This window comes from Abramis brama, assembly GCF_963993115.1.
Source record: "Abramis brama genome assembly, chromosome: 25".
In the NCBI taxonomy this organism is placed as follows: domain Eukaryota; kingdom Metazoa; phylum Chordata; class Actinopteri; order Cypriniformes; family Leuciscidae; genus Abramis; species Abramis brama.
Window position 1 is genome coordinate 24,218,448 of NC_139987.1, and position 14,787 is coordinate 24,233,234.

At 38.3% G+C, this 14,787-nt stretch overlaps 3 protein-coding genes across 3 annotated transcripts; 1 reads left to right on the forward strand and 2 right to left on the reverse strand.

Annotated features, from left to right (window-relative positions):
- On the reverse strand, positions 1-4,208 carry purbb (purine-rich element binding protein Bb). Its single transcript, XM_084104721.1, has one exon. The coding sequence runs from the start codon at positions 3,216-3,218 to the stop codon at positions 2,325-2,327; it is 894 nt and encodes a 297-aa protein (XP_083960847.1). The 5' UTR covers positions 3,219-4,208; the 3' UTR covers positions 1-2,324.
- Positions 4,209-7,464: 3,256 nt separating this feature from the next.
- h2az2b (H2A.Z variant histone 2b) lies at positions 7,465-9,335 on the forward strand. Its single transcript, XM_084104723.1, has 5 exons — positions 7,465-7,588; positions 8,281-8,358; positions 8,450-8,563; positions 8,706-8,835; positions 8,966-9,335. The coding sequence occupies exons 1-5, from the start codon at positions 7,586-7,588 to the stop codon at positions 9,025-9,027; spliced, it is 387 nt and encodes a 128-aa protein (XP_083960849.1). The 5' UTR covers positions 7,465-7,585; the 3' UTR covers positions 9,028-9,335.
- A 1,458-nt stretch (positions 9,336-10,793) lies between these two features.
- Positions 10,794-13,896, reverse strand: ved (ventrally expressed dharma/bozozok antagonist). The gene is made up of 3 exons (XM_084103734.1): positions 13,458-13,896; positions 12,476-12,732; positions 10,794-11,362 (listed from the first exon to the last, which is right to left on the reverse strand). Exons 1-3 carry the CDS (start codon positions 13,732-13,734, stop codon positions 11,015-11,017), a joined length of 882 nt encoding a protein of 293 aa, XP_083959860.1. The 5' UTR covers positions 13,735-13,896; the 3' UTR covers positions 10,794-11,014.
- Positions 13,897-14,787: the final 891 nt, after the last annotated feature.

Sequence of the window (14,787 nt, forward strand, 5' to 3'; positions counted from 1 at the left end):
TCATTTTTTAAAACAACATATTAGTCAACCATCTTGGTTCTTCAACATGACACATTCACTTCGCTAGTAGTACAGATGGGTCATACAATCAAAATGAATGCACACGTGATCCACAAATGGTGCTGATTTAGACACGCCAGCAAGAACATGGCAAATCTCCTTCCGACAGCGAGTTTGTAAAACGAGTCCCGAATGGTGCCTCCCGTCTGCAAACGCTCAGTTTAGCGACCCGAACAGCAGCTGAGGAGGGGCGAGGGGAGGGGAACGCAAGAATGTCCTGCCAACAGCTGCTGTGTCACGCTTTCTATTGCCGTTCGGGCTCGGCTGCCAAATTGGGGCCTGTTTCAGAAGGGTAGTCGCAGAACACACTATGCTGAACGCCACAACATCACTCTCTCTACTATACGGCTGCGGCTCCCCATCACATGCACAGTCTGCTGATGTAATAACGTTTGCAGCGGCTCAACAATCGGGCCCTTGTGCGTAAACGCACTTCAGAGCAAACGGCACAGCTGAATCCACGGCCAGCAGGAATGCTCACCCTCTCCACGCTTCTCGCATTAAAATAGCCGGCCTGCCTAGTCAGCTCACCGTTGAGGAGAAACAGCTGCTGCAGTGAAAGCGCATCCCATAACAATCACGCAGCCTATAGATATAAGTGTGGGAGAATATTTCATATTTCATAACAAACTATCGATTGCAATTCGTCTTGAAAGGATCACAGCAGTACACATGACTTCAACAGCTGCCATTAACACAAAACAGTATGGAAGGTTAAAGGAGGCTTTACACACCAGCACAAAAACACTGTTGCACCCATGAAGGGATTTTTTTTCTTTTCTTCTTTTTTCAATTCTTCACCGTGGATACAAGCATATCGCAGTTTATGTTTTTGCTAAAGTGCACGGATGAAATATTCTCAACATTAACTATCTTTCTCCATCATAACCCACTGGTCTACTTGGTTATTCTTATAATATTTTTGGTGAAAGGCTAAAGAAAAATATTGCATTAATATAACTGCAGTTACTACGCAAGAGAAAGCAATAAATTAAATAAAAAGGCAAATGCGGGGACGGGCATGCACAGAAATGGACGCACGCTGCCACCGGAAAGACGTTTGATATTGATATTAATCACCGTATGCGTGCTGTAAACTCAAAGGGGTTTGTGGGAGGAGTGATGTTTCGCAAGGATAATCTCATATATGATGCTATACTCTTCTACAAAACAAATCCAATATTTCAATCCCAGCTTAAGTTTTCTTTTGTACAAAATTAGCTTCTTGAGCCTTAATAATTCGGTAGTTTAGGCTATATATATTTTTTTTTTACTGTGTATTCAAAAATATGCTGGTTTGTTTACTTATTCTCATAAAGATCAATCTTACATTAAAAAAAAAAAAATGACAACGCAAAAGGGGACGGGGGTGAAAATACACTCGTCCGTGTTGCTCTGTCCTTTAAGCAATCTATCCTTAAATATTCAGAGGGGACTTGGACCCAAGTTAGAAAAAGACAAAGCTCTTTGTATGTTGACCCCAAAACCAAAACATCCCACCGGTCCATAATGTTATCTTATAACACCGGTTGGATGATGTGCATAAAGCATCAATTTCCATTACTAACGCCTCAAGGAAGTCACTGGTTTACAGATTACGACTTCTGATTTAAAAAGTCTCTGGCTGTGAACAGCTGAGACATGTCAACACAAAATCAGGGGCCAAAACGTTCCCCTCCAAATCTGAATTTAAAACTTTTCATCACTCAAATTGGCCAAACCATAAAAGTCACGTTGATGCAAGAACGAAAACCGTAAAACAATAACTTAGGGAACTTCTGTCTGTAAAAGAAAGAAATAAAATAATCTGAGAACACAACTTCTGATGCAACGTTTTGATAGTCCCATGCTGCCTGGAAACACACCATGAATACCAGTGACACTATATATATAGGCTATACTCAATTTCTCCCCTCTAAAAACATGTTGGACAGTATGAACCCTTACAGCCTGGTATTATCGCATTCAGGCCGCTTTTGAAATTCAGCAGCCTCGGCGTTGATGTAACAAAAGTTTAATTGTTAGCTAAGACAATTAAACTTGCTGGTTTAACAGGACAGGGCAGCATCGGGAATAAGTCATACCCAACGAGACATCCTTCGCCCCATGGCTTCGATACAGACAACCCCCCTCCCCAAACCCTCACCACATTGAAACTTCACAGATCTAGTTTTCTGTCCCATGAATATTTTAGTAGGCTATTTGAGTTCAGTTCATGCACTTCTCGCTTCACACGTGTGGTCATCTCCTGGCGAAGCTGCAAGTCAGTCGTCGTCCACGTCCTCGCCCTCGGACTCCTCTCTCCTCTCGTACATCTTATCCCGGTGTCTCTCCTGGATCTCCTTCATCTCCTCGGCGTAGCGGCAGAAAGCTCCTCCGAACTTCCCCCAGGCCTTGAAGGGGATGGTGATGGAGTTCCTGTAACTGGGCTTGACCTCGCTGACCCGCAGGAACACGCCGTACTTGTTGGAACCCACGTCGAAAAAGAACCTCTTGGAGTCCACCATGATGGAGGTGCCCTCGGGAAGCTCGCCGTAGCCCCCCGCGGCCCCGTGCCCCCCGCTCAGCTCCTCGTCCTCCCCGCCGTAGTCGTCGATGAGCTTGGCCAGGGCGTCTCGGAACTCGATTAAGCCTTGCGCCGGGAGCGCGATGGTCTGGCCGGTCTGCACGCTTCCTCCGGGACCGCCTCCTCCACCGACGCCGAAGCCCGGACCTCGGTTAACGGTCTGGCGGATGCGCAGGAACCTCCCGCGCTGGTTCTCCTTCAAGTCGAGGTAGTATTTACGGTTCTCGCGCACCAAGAACTCGCTCTTGAGCGCACGCCGCGGGCCGCCGTCCTCACCACTGGACGATTGCGCGATCTGTTCCGGGCTGCTTGGCCCCAGCTGGGCGTAGTGCTCGATGAAATCCCCGAGGTAGTCGCGGAACTCGGCCGCCACGGACATGGAGAGAGTCAGGCGGCTCTTGGAGCCACCAGCGCCCACCTCCGCTATCTTGATGAAGCGTCCCTTCGCGTTCTGCTTGACGTCCAGGTAGAAGCGTTTGTTCTGGATGTCCAGGCGCTTGGACGCCAGCTCCTGCGTCTCCTGCTCCCGCTGGAAGTGCTGAGGGCCGCCGCTACTGCCACCGCGCTCGCTCCCACTGTCTCCATCCGCCATCTTCAGCACCTCCAGCCAACTTCTCTCTCAGAGAAACGCTCCTCTCTGCGCTGCTCCAGCACGCACTCACGCACGCACGCTCCACAGCATTGGCCTCACATCTGCCAATAACAGGCGGCGCGTGCCCGCGGGGTCACTCATAGGTCCGCGCGCTTGTCATTCGCAGCACGAGGGAGGTGCGCGCGCGCTCCATTGGTCAGAGACATTTCCTCTTCGTGTGCAGGCATTTCCTGTCCTTCTGGAGCTCAGCTGAAGCTTTGAAGGAGAACTAAGAAATACAACATTATTTTTTTTCAAATTATTCAATTGCTTTGTTTTGCCAATGCATATGCAATGCAGTAAAAGCATCAGAGAAGAAAATAAATGCAAATATGACGTGCCGTTGACGTACTTAAAAAATATAAAATCAATATAAAAATAGAATAAAACATTCAACAAGATGTTATTGGAGTTTTGTGCAGAACACTATTGTATTATTGACTATTGTACAGAAAAATATATAAATATGGACGTGACAGATGCATTACTCATATTTCATCTGTATTAATATTCATACAAAACGTATAGGCTACGATAATCTGTCTTAATCAACGTAGCAATTTTATAAAGTGCAGCACGCAGCCTATACATATACACATATACCTATAAATACATATACATATTTTTCTGCGTTTTCCCTTTTAAGATCTGACCCAGGATCAGCCGTTTTTCCACCCTTGGTTTATGAGCTATTTACGAAATGACGTAAAGGCTGACTGTAGATCCGCTGCTGAACTTCCGCCATCACGTGCGCGATGACGTCAACCGTGACGTCGGGGTTTAATTCCCGAGGTCAGTGTGTTGCGCGCATGAAGCAGGGAATTTTTTATTTTTTATGTTTTATTTGTATAGAGACAGATATAATAGGCATAGATAAAACTGTGACAACAGCCATCCAATGCGTGTCTCAGTGTGCCTGTAGCTAAAGCTAATTTGCAACACTTTTCCCTAGAAGGGCTTTTATAAATTACACTTACAACAGCAAAGAAATCCAAAGAGAAAAATGGAAAGAAAAAAGAACAAAAGGGGGAAAAAAGAAAACTAAACATGAGTGCAAGTTTGTTGCTGCATTAACCAAGACTTAGTGGCTTTTTAAAAAATATTAAAACTTGCAGCATCCACTTAAATAATAAATAATTCTTAAATAATCCACTAATTATTCCATTTATTACTCTGCCGCTCATCCATGCACACTCAGTGTTTTGAATGGCCTTTAGGGATTTTAATAACAACATTAAACTTCATACCATATCTGAAGTAAAATAACTTTTATGTTTCACATGCAGAGTCTGTCCATTTCTATATGCCATATTTCACACACTCACGTTTCAAAAAATAAAGGAATACTACTAAGAACAGATCCAAAGGATGCATAACCCATACAATGTGAATTTTTTTTTTTTTTTTTTTTTTTTGAGGGAAACATCTAAATGAAAATTCATATTCACAATGTGTTTGTGTGTGTGTGTGTGTGTGGGGGGGGGGGGGGGGTCACACACCTATATAAACTTAGTGGCTTTAAAAAAAAAAAATTAAACCTTGCAGCAGATTTTAAATAATCAGGTAATGAATTCCATAATTTTACACCTTTCACTGAGAGGACAGTGACATTTTACAATTTCCACTTTTTTTAGAAGCCGCTCTCGTGGATCTGCTGCACCCATGCAATCTATCAACACTTTCACATAGGCACTTAGACTTTTAAACACAAACTTTAGTGGAGAAAGACAAAATGAGCAAAGCTTAAAATCTTGTATTTACATAAGATCTGACAACGATGGTATCTTTTTTGCTTTCTAAATATTCAAGGCTCTGTTGTAAAGACATGTAAATCCATAGGACATGTGTGATAATATCATCGAGTTTAAAACCAAAAGGGCATGATCATATGTTAAACAGTTTCTTATTATTTTGAAGGTAGAAAAATTTGCCTTAATCGTTTTACGTATCTTTTTCACATGACTTTTAAAATTGAACTGAGAATCTAAAATCATGCCAAGGTATTTTTCCTCTGATACCTTCAATACCTCATCTTTAATTCTAATGTTTAAGGATTCTAGACTTTTTAGTAAACATAGACTTTTTAGAGGCATCAAGCCAAGCTGACACTTTTTCTAGGTTTCTTATTCATTTTTCATCAGCATACATTGGGATATAAGCACAATTTTTCACAATTATTTCATATGGAATAACAAAGATATATCATTTAAAACAAATCCCTATTCTACCACACTTGATTCAATGAAAAGAGATTATTTTAGTAAGACAATTGGTCAATTCCAATGGATATTTGTTATCATATACTGAATTTCTACAAAAAATTCACTTAGTTAAACTATAGAGTTTGCTATTGTTCTTGACATGATTCCAAAGAGTGTGATGTTACCCTTAAATAACTCTAATTCAGTGGAAATCAACATGGAACATCTTTGGGTAACATTTTCATTAATAATGTTGGTGTTTTAATAATAGTAAAAATAGCAATAATGAGGATATAAGAAATGCTCTTTGTTCTGTGTCTTTTCCTGCAGCAAGATTCTTTTGGTCTTTATTCTGTATCTCTTGGGTCAAAGCATGGAAATTGCTAAATAAGTTTTGTGTAAATAACAAAATTAAGGAAGTGTTTTACAAGATAGGCAACTTCACAGAATGTATCCTGCTAAGCATGTTTTGGAAAGATTTAAGCTTAATATTTCATTTAGGTGCATTTCTGTGCAGTAAAGAATCTATATTGCATCTGTTTTTTCACTGTAAGATTTAGAAAACATTATTAATAGAAAATGTAAACGTAATAGTATATGATAGAAATGTGATTTTTTTTTTATAAGAATGACAATTTGCAATGTAAAGAACAACATTTGTTTTATTAGGAAACTACCTTAAAAAAAGGAGTGGACTTTTGACTTTTGGAACAAACTAAAAACATAAAAGTGCTAAAAACATGTAATGCTTTAAGAGCACTGGAATTTATGTAATTTTTTTATGTATTTTTTTATTTCCTGGCAGCTAATGTTAATGTGACAATGTGAGTAATAGGCCTGATGTTTTCGTGGCATTGAATATAGTAAAAAAGTGTTGCACACATGATTAATTGTTACTCTTATATCGCTTTTAACTTTAGAATAAACAATATGTAACTGGTTGAATAAGACGAATGTTTTGTTTGTACATGATTGCAAATTGTTTTCATTATTGCTCTTTCCAACACTGTTCTTATGTGCTTTAGTTATGCCAATAAATCATATTAACATAATTATAGTATAAAACAAATACTGAATGTTATAGTAATCAAGATGAGCAAAACATATTTCATTTGTCTCAAAAGTTATTTTGATTAATTCTTAAATAATCCACTAATTATTCCATTTATTACATGCCGCTCATCCATGCACACTCCGTGTTTTGAATGGCCTAAAGGGCCTGCATAAAAGAAAACATTAAAAAATGATATGCTGGATATAAACACTGTAAACACTTAGAAACACTCTTCTATGGGCATTTAACAGCTGGTCAAATATTAACAGAGACAAACTCCCACAACTCTGATCATCCTGTGAATGATGGAAAGAAGAACTGAAAGAGGAAGACTTGGATGAAGAGGAAGAGCCATTAAATAATAAGAAAATACAAAGGACAAACAAACTGTGTTCCTCACTTGCTCCGTTTTCTAGTATTGCAAAGAGGGGAAATTAAAAACCTGTTTGTTTTATTAAGTTGCCTGTTGTCTATTAGTAGCTAAAACATCACAGTGGTCGTCAAAATCGACAAAATGAAAGAAACTCACGAGGGCACTTTTACCATTTTAGCCTTTAGGGGTGTTGAGAAGGAAGAGCTGATAAGAAAGAGCTCCTCCTATTAGCTTTATGCTGTGCTAATTGCTGCAAGAGATATAGTAAAAGACAACACATTTTTAATAAAGTAAAATACAACACATCCTCAATATTTATTTGTTTTGCATTGTATTGAAAACACCATAGGCTACACTAGATATCAGACATGTTATTAGTCTTCTATATATTTTATTGTGATCGAAACATTACCAACACTTCAAAATAATAGTTTAATCGATTTTAATGTAATGTAAGATGACGGCGGCACGCATGCGCACAACACTAGTCTAGTGTGCTGGTGGTCGGTGGAAAAAAAAAGAGAACTAAAAAACACCCACATAGTGAAACGTTCTGTGATTGGACGAAATCACCATTTCAAACCAAGACGGAGCTCGCTGATTGGTTATAACGCTGAACCGTAGCGCGCTATCGCTGAAGTGGGCATCATTGTGTTTTCCCTCCGTTTCAAGCGAAAAGAGAAGAAGCTCGTCTGACGATATGGTAAGATAAGTTTTTAATTGTCTAAATTCTCGAATAAATCTAAGCTCGGACCGATGTGTACTGTATAAACCGTATCTGTGCAGTGCTTTAATTCTGTGCACGTGATGGCTTTTAATAAGCTCGTAGTGTTTGTGGGTTGCAGTGTTTTGGTAAGAGAGCGCCGACCACGGGAATAAAGTGAATTTGGTGTATTGTTCTTAAAAGGAATCAAAAAGCCGGAAAATGTGTGTGTAAATGTAATATTTGGAATGCAGGACAAAGTTTCCTGGCTTTAAACTAAATTTAGCGCATAAACGCATTATGACTCTGGCTGGTGGAATATATCTATATTTTTAAGTTCGTAGAGTAGAGATAACGTAGTGTTTATAAAGAAAAGTCAAACCTTTAAGCCATTTTCTTATGTTGTTTGCTGTAGCTTAGTCGTATAAACTTAAAAAAGCTCAAGCTATTTTTAAGAACTCCGAGCAAAAATGATTAAGTTACTAATCTTTTTTTTGTATATTTTATCACTTCACTATTGAAAATGGTCTATAACAATATACATTGCCTACATAACTCACAAAATGATCCGATTCACCAGATGTTGCTTTGTTCTGAAGAAGACATGCCTCATTTACATTGAGCACAATGTAAATTCAATGAGCCTTGGTGGGACATTTGAGTAATAAATCCTTTTTCTTGTGCTTCCGCAGGCAGGAGGAAAGGCTGGAAAGGACAGCGGGAAAGCCAAGGCGAAAGCAATCTCCAGATCACAGAGAGCTGGTCTGCAGGTATGGATTCCTTTACCAGAGAGAAAAAAAATGGATTGATGTTAAATTTAACCGTATGATGTTGACCGTTTCTTTGGTTTATGCGATTCAGTTCCCTGTAGGCCGTATCCACAGGCACCTGAAGACCCGAACCACCAGCCATGGTCGTGTTGGAGCCACAGCAGCCGTGTACAGCGCAGCCATCTTGGAGTACCTGACTGCTGAGGTAATGGATTTATTTTGGCACCGTTTGTTAAACAAGCCTGTTGGATGTCATAGTTGGCTGGCTGTGATTCTTCTGCTATACATGGATCGTCTCTAGTGCATCTGTAAAGCAAATGCAAACCCAGTGATTGTCATATTGGCAGGTGTTGGAGTTGGCTGGAAATGCCTCCAAGGATCTGAAGGTGAAGCGTATCACCCCAAGGCATTTACAGCTGGCCATTCGTGGTGATGAGGAGTTGGACTCGCTTATCAAAGCTACCATTGCTGGCGGAGGTGAGTTTTGTTTGCGTAATGTGATTTTTCAAGTGTGGTGTGATTTGTAAAACACAAATGAACACTGATGCTGTTTTAGTTGTAAGACTGGTATTATTTTAATTCCATTTGTTTCCGTCTTTCCCTACAGGTGTGATTCCACACATCCATAAGTCTCTGATCGGAAAGAAGGGCCAGCAGAAAACTGTATAAGATGGATTGATGTTCGACTCTGTCTTTGTATAGCAACAGCAATCAGCGTTGAGAAAGCAGTTGTTTTTGTTGTTTCCTCATTTGTTTGGTTATGTTTGGTAAGTGTAGTTTAACATAACAGAGGTTAGAGTTTGACGTACTGTATCCATGATTATAATGGGGGGGTTGTTACGTGTTCTGGGGAAAAAGGAAAACTAATCCTGCCTTTTGTTTAGTTGGGTTAAGAGATGGGCTGTTCTGAGGTGTGGGTTTCATTTTTGGCTTTTTAAAGTCTGTTTTATACAATAAAATACTTTTTTTTTTCTAAATGATTTGCTTTTCTGTGATTTTCATTTAATGCATAATCCTTTTATTAGCTGTACGCTGTGCTAATTGCTGCAAGAGATATAGTGATTGAATCCTGATACCAAGACTGCAAATTATCCTTTTATTTTAAAATATGCACACATTCACTCTTTATGTCTAAAACAATGTTTCTTGTCTCCTTGCATTCAGTTACTAATTACATAATTCATGGAAAATTATAGCATATTTAGTTCAGTAGTTTCAACTTTCCATCACATTGTTGGTTGTTTCATTTCGTTTCTACAGTAAAACAGTTGTCAAATGTTAAATATTTAGCTACTTGCGTCTTCCCATGCACTCTTTCACCATTAAAACTAAAGTGTTGCGTTGACTCTACTTCTGTAAACGGTAAACCCTGTCTTCTTTGCTTTGATTGGCCATCTCAATCATTGTGACATTGACGACTGCTGTTAGACCACTGAGGCAGACCGGCCTAAAAATGTAGGCTGATAATAGTCATTCTTGGATCTGACATAAGGGATGATGTGAATAAATGTATAGAAACATTTTTCCAGCTATATTCCCATTGTATATATCTTTTGAAACAAAAAGTACATGGAAATTATCTCAGGGTGGGCTGTCAATTTTACTCTTAAAAACATTTTAAATGACCTCAGTTGAAAGTATTAAAGTCCCCCCTATTTTTATAGTTTTACATTTGACTATAGTTGATAATCAGCTAAACGTTTCTTTAACTATTTAACAAAAGGTTGTAGCCATATATGTTCGACAGTAACGTAACTTTAGAATGTGCAGGATAGAGAAAAAAAAAATTTTCATTAGAGGAACTATTTGTCATAATGACATGACAAAATATATTATCTGTATTTTGATGGTATAATTATATAATAATAATTGTAAGGAATAAGTAAGATTAAATGTTTCGTTTTAATTCAGTATAACTGATATATACACGTGTGTCCAAAAGTTTGTGGAATGTTTTTAAAAGGAGTCCTGCTCAACAAGGGATTTTAAAGTATTAGAATTTAAAATAACTCTTTTCTCTTTGAAAACATTTAAAAATGTAATTTATCCCTGTTATCAAAGCTGAATTTTCATGATCATTACTCCAGTCTTCAGTCACATGATCCTTCAGACATCATTCTAATATGATGATTTGCTGCTCAAGAAACATTTCTGATTATTGTCAATGTTAAAAACAGTTCTGCTGCTTAATATTTTTGTGAAAACCATGATGCATTTTTTCAGGATTCTTTGATTCTTTTGAACAAACTTCAAAAGAACAGCATTTAGTTGCAATAAAAAATATTATGTAAGATTATAAATGTCTTTGATGTCACTTTTAAATCAATTTATTGCATCCTCGCTAAATAAAAGTATTAATTTCTTCTTTTTTAAAAAAAGAAAAAGTTAGTATAGTAATTAAGCACTTTACAACCTTCGAAAGAAAACATAAGCGGTGCAGTCAAATAGAAAAAGATTTATTTATACACTCCTCTTGTACACATAGACATTTTTCAAGATTTACAAACATATTTAAATAATTCTTCAAAACAAAAAAACTTTAAAAAATCACATTTGTTATTGCACTTCACCCTGTATTCACAAATGCAAAGATGTAAACAAAGCCTTGACTAACAGTAACAGGCAGAAATGGCGGGTTTGCTGGCGGCCTCTCCTCTCACTGTGTGCTGTAGTAGTGAGAGTGGTACGGCGGGTACGGGGTCATCATGGAGGGGTTGCTGGGATGGACGGGAAGGCTCTGTATTTGGCTGTACTGATACAGGGCGTCCACAGGCAGGCTTGGCAGGCCTCCGGAGGTGGCAGGACCGTAGTGGAACCCGGAGCCGTACGGTGTCGCGCTCTCCTGGACCCCCGCGTAGAAGCTGGGATACGGAGCGGCTCGGAAACCGTGCAGATCGGAGTAATGCATCATATGCGAGGCCACCTTAGCCTGGCAGGCGTGAGCGAGGCTGTCCTGGACGGTGCGTTTCAGCTTCATGCGTCGGTTCTGGAACCAGTTTCTGATCTGATGGAGAGAAGCATAAGGTAAGGTCATATTTTGCATATCAACAAGTTGAAGCACTTAAATCACATTATTGAAAATCTATTTTTTGTTTGTTTTGTTTGTTATTTTTTGTTTTGTTTGCGAACTAACAGATAGTTAATCTTTGTTAATATATTAGTTAATAAACATAGCTGTTCCGTTAAATAATATGGTAGCCCTTTACTAAAAGGTTTATTTTTTTAATGTTAGATAATACAAATACAATTCTATGTTGTTTGTTCATGCACGTTTACACGACAACGATGTAGGTTACTAAAAATGGAAAAGTTTTTCCTTTGCTTTTTTCAGATGACAACGTTTTCGAAACGATCCCGTTCACATGCATCCCAAAAACGACTAAAGAGGCTGTATTATGCATGGCTGGCCAGTAGATGGCGATGTCACTTTGTAAAGAAACACTATGTGCCTATAGACTGTAATACGCATGCGCATGACCTCACCATTTTCACAAATTCGCGTTTTTGTAGTTTACATGGAGGCGATTTGAAAACTTTCACTTTGAATCCCGTTTAAAAAGTTAATTTTTTAGCTTAAAATGGTGATGTTTAATTGGCCCATAAGTTCACAGTGCATTAACTAATGTTAACACAATACAACTTTTGTTGATACAGAAGTGAATGTTTAAATTAACATTAACAAAGGGGCCGTTTACACGACAGCGTTTTGAACTAAAATGTGTTTTAGCTGTTCATTTATACGATAATGATGTTTTGGGAGCCTCAAAACAAAAACGGGATTCAAAGAGATTCCAATATCGGTCCAATGTAAACTACAAAAACAGGAATTTGTGGCACATAGTGTTTCTTTACAGTGACAGCGCCATCTACTGGCCTGGCATGCATAATACAGCGTTTTTAGTCGTTTTTGCAAATCTGTTTTTACAATGTCGTCTGTACGCAAAACTTCTCAAAAAGGCAAAAGTAAAAGTTTTTTACTACACCGTTGTTGTGTTAACATACCCTGAGATTAATAAATGCTTAAGAAGTATTTTTCATTGTTAGTCACTAATGTAGTTAACTAATGTTAACAAATGTAACCTTACTGTGTTACCAAAACAATAAATCAACCTCATACCTGTTTATCAGACAGATTCAGTCTTTTGCAGAGCTCAGCTTTGTCCTGGGCTCCCAGATAAGCGTTCCTCTTGAAGGCTTTCTCCAGGCTGTTGATCTGCTCGGCGGTGAACGCTGTTCGGGGTCTGCGGCCAGTAGAGGGAGATGCAGATGCAGCCGGTTCTTTGAGGGCCCCAGGTGACAGAGAACGGCCCCCCTCGCTCTCGTACCCGGACGTCTCCTCCTCCTCCGTGCTGCTGCTGAAACCGGCCTCTGACGCTAGGAGAAAACAAACACAGATTCATATACACATCAGGTCTCAAAAAACAACTTTGCAAGAGGGAAAGAAAAATGATACATTTGCATTTAAATTGAAAATGCTCAAATGAAAAATAAATAGAAGAAAATGTAGGAAAAAATCACAAAATTAGATTAACGTAGATCGTATGTAAACTGTTGATTTGCTGTAAGCATTCAAATATATATTTTTAAAATAAGATACTAACAAAATGACTTGAAAAAAATATTTTAATAGTACTTTTAACCATTATTACCATGTTAAAGAATATTTCGACTTTTTTAACTACTAATTCAATACAAAAAATATAACAATAGTGTTTTAGAATTTTACATTAAATCATTATTTAAATATATTTTAAAATGTCTTTTATTCCTTACTTTTTACTTTTATCTACTGTAACTATAACATGAAGAAAAGCATGGAGAATCAGAAAGCATGGAGAATCAGGAGAAATGTATGGAGAATCGTTACATCAAATAATTAAATAAAAAACAAGTTAATTAAATTAAATATAAAATAAAGTGTTGGTATTTTAGATCTGAACTGTTTAGAACTGTTTTTCTATTTTAAAAAAAGCTTTATAATTTAAATTGTATATACGATTTTACTGTTAATTCTATGAAAAACAATATAAAATAACAATATTAAATCATGAAAAAAATGCATAGAAGAATACTCTTGGATTATTAGAAAAGCATTTTACCGTGAGTGTGTTGCTGGATGATATTGTTGTCACTTGACTCGGTCTCTTGCGTAGATGCACACAGCAAACTGTTTCCCGGCTGTGCTGGCTCCGTACGTTTCTCCTGAGCCTCCGTGTTTTCCGGTCTCCATCTGCTGTAGAAGCCGGGAAGGCTCTCGGATGCCGTGCCGGAGGTGCTCGGGCCGTCCCAAGAGTTTGAGGGATGTGTGGATGATGCCGAGCTGCACAAGGCCTGGCTGCTCTGAGAAAGCCACTCGATGGAAAAATGCCCCTTCATCTCCGAGAACGGCTCCAAATCCAGCAAAGAAAAGACAAATATCCGGTTTCAAACAAGGTAATGCAGTTGTTCTTCTTTAGGGTGAGTTTCCAGAAGTGCTGTGACTGAGCGAGTCAGATCTGTGTTTGTGTTCTGATAAGTGTGGCTTTGGGTTCACTGATCAACACCTCCAGCACGAGGCTCAAGTATTTATAGGGCTAATCCCAGCTCATTTACAATTCAGTTGGCCCGGATCAAAGGAAACATCCTCCCCTGTCCTGATCTCCACCCCTTCAGTTTTCACAAGTGTGGTAATGAAGACGTCTCAATCGGCCTTGAGTGAACCCATTAACTCCTGGCACCAGTAAGTCTGGAGATGTAATCCCCTCCCTAAAACCATCTCTGATCCCGTCTCCTCGCTGAGGTGTGTGTGTGTGTGTGTGTGTGGGATTTCATATATGTACACGCTAGAAGGAGTCTGATGGAGGAAGTTCAAGGTTAAAAACAGAGGCTGAGTCATGGAAGTCATAACCAACAGCAATATTTGGGAATCTTAAAAGTTCAATAGTTTTAGTTCTTCATGAGAAACCAATGAAAATCTCTTCAAACTGATTGAAAAAGCATCATCGTATAATGTCCACAAAGATAAATCCACATAAAAAACATAAAACTAACTTTCTTTCTTTCTTTCTTTCTTTCTTTCTTTCTTTCTTTCTTTCTTTCTTTCTTTCTTTCTCTTTCTTTCTTTCAGAAATGATCAACAAATTGGGGAAAATAAACAACATCCAAAAAGGACATCCAGTTTGTTTGTTTGTTTGTTCATTTATGTATTTATTTAAGTTCTTATGTGTATTTTTTTTTAACTTTGTTTAAGTTCTAAATCAGGTATTTTCTTAGGTTGTGTGTCATTTATTTATTTAATTTCTAAATCAGTTTTTTTTTTTTTTAGTTATGTGTTATGTATTTATTTATTTAATTTCTAAATCAGTTTTTTTTCTTTCAGTTATGTGTTATGTATGTATTTATTTAATTTCTAAATCAGTTTTTTTTTTGGGGGGGGGGTATGTGTAATTT

What these genes read in the sequence shown, in the direction of transcription:
- h2az2b (XM_084104723.1), top strand. An exon ending in TGGAGTACCTGACTGCTGAG is followed by an intron (nt 8,564 to 8,705) that starts GTAATGGATTTA and finishes TCATATTGGCAG; the next exon opens with GTGTTGGAGTTGGCTGGAAA. An exon ending in AGCTACCATTGCTGGCGGAG is followed by an intron (nt 8,836 to 8,965) that starts GTGAGTTTTGTT and finishes CTTTCCCTACAG; the next exon opens with GTGTGATTCCACACATCCAT.
- purbb (XM_084104721.1), bottom strand. Translation starts at nt 3,218, where the DNA reads ATGGCGGATGGAGACAGTGGGAGCGAGCGCGGTGGCAGTAGCGGCGGC.
- ved (XM_084103734.1), bottom strand. Translation starts at nt 13,734, where the DNA reads ATGAAGGGGCATTTTTCCATCGAGTGGCTTTCTCAGAGCAGCCAGGCC. An exon ending in CATCCAGCAACACACTCACG is followed by an intron (nt 12,733 to 13,457) that starts GTAAAATGCTTT and finishes GTTTTCTCCTAG; the next exon opens with CGTCAGAGGCCGGTTTCAGC. An exon ending in TGAATCTGTCTGATAAACAG is followed by an intron (nt 11,363 to 12,475) that starts GTATGAGGTTGA and finishes TCTCTCCATCAG; the next exon opens with ATCAGAAACTGGTTCCAGAA.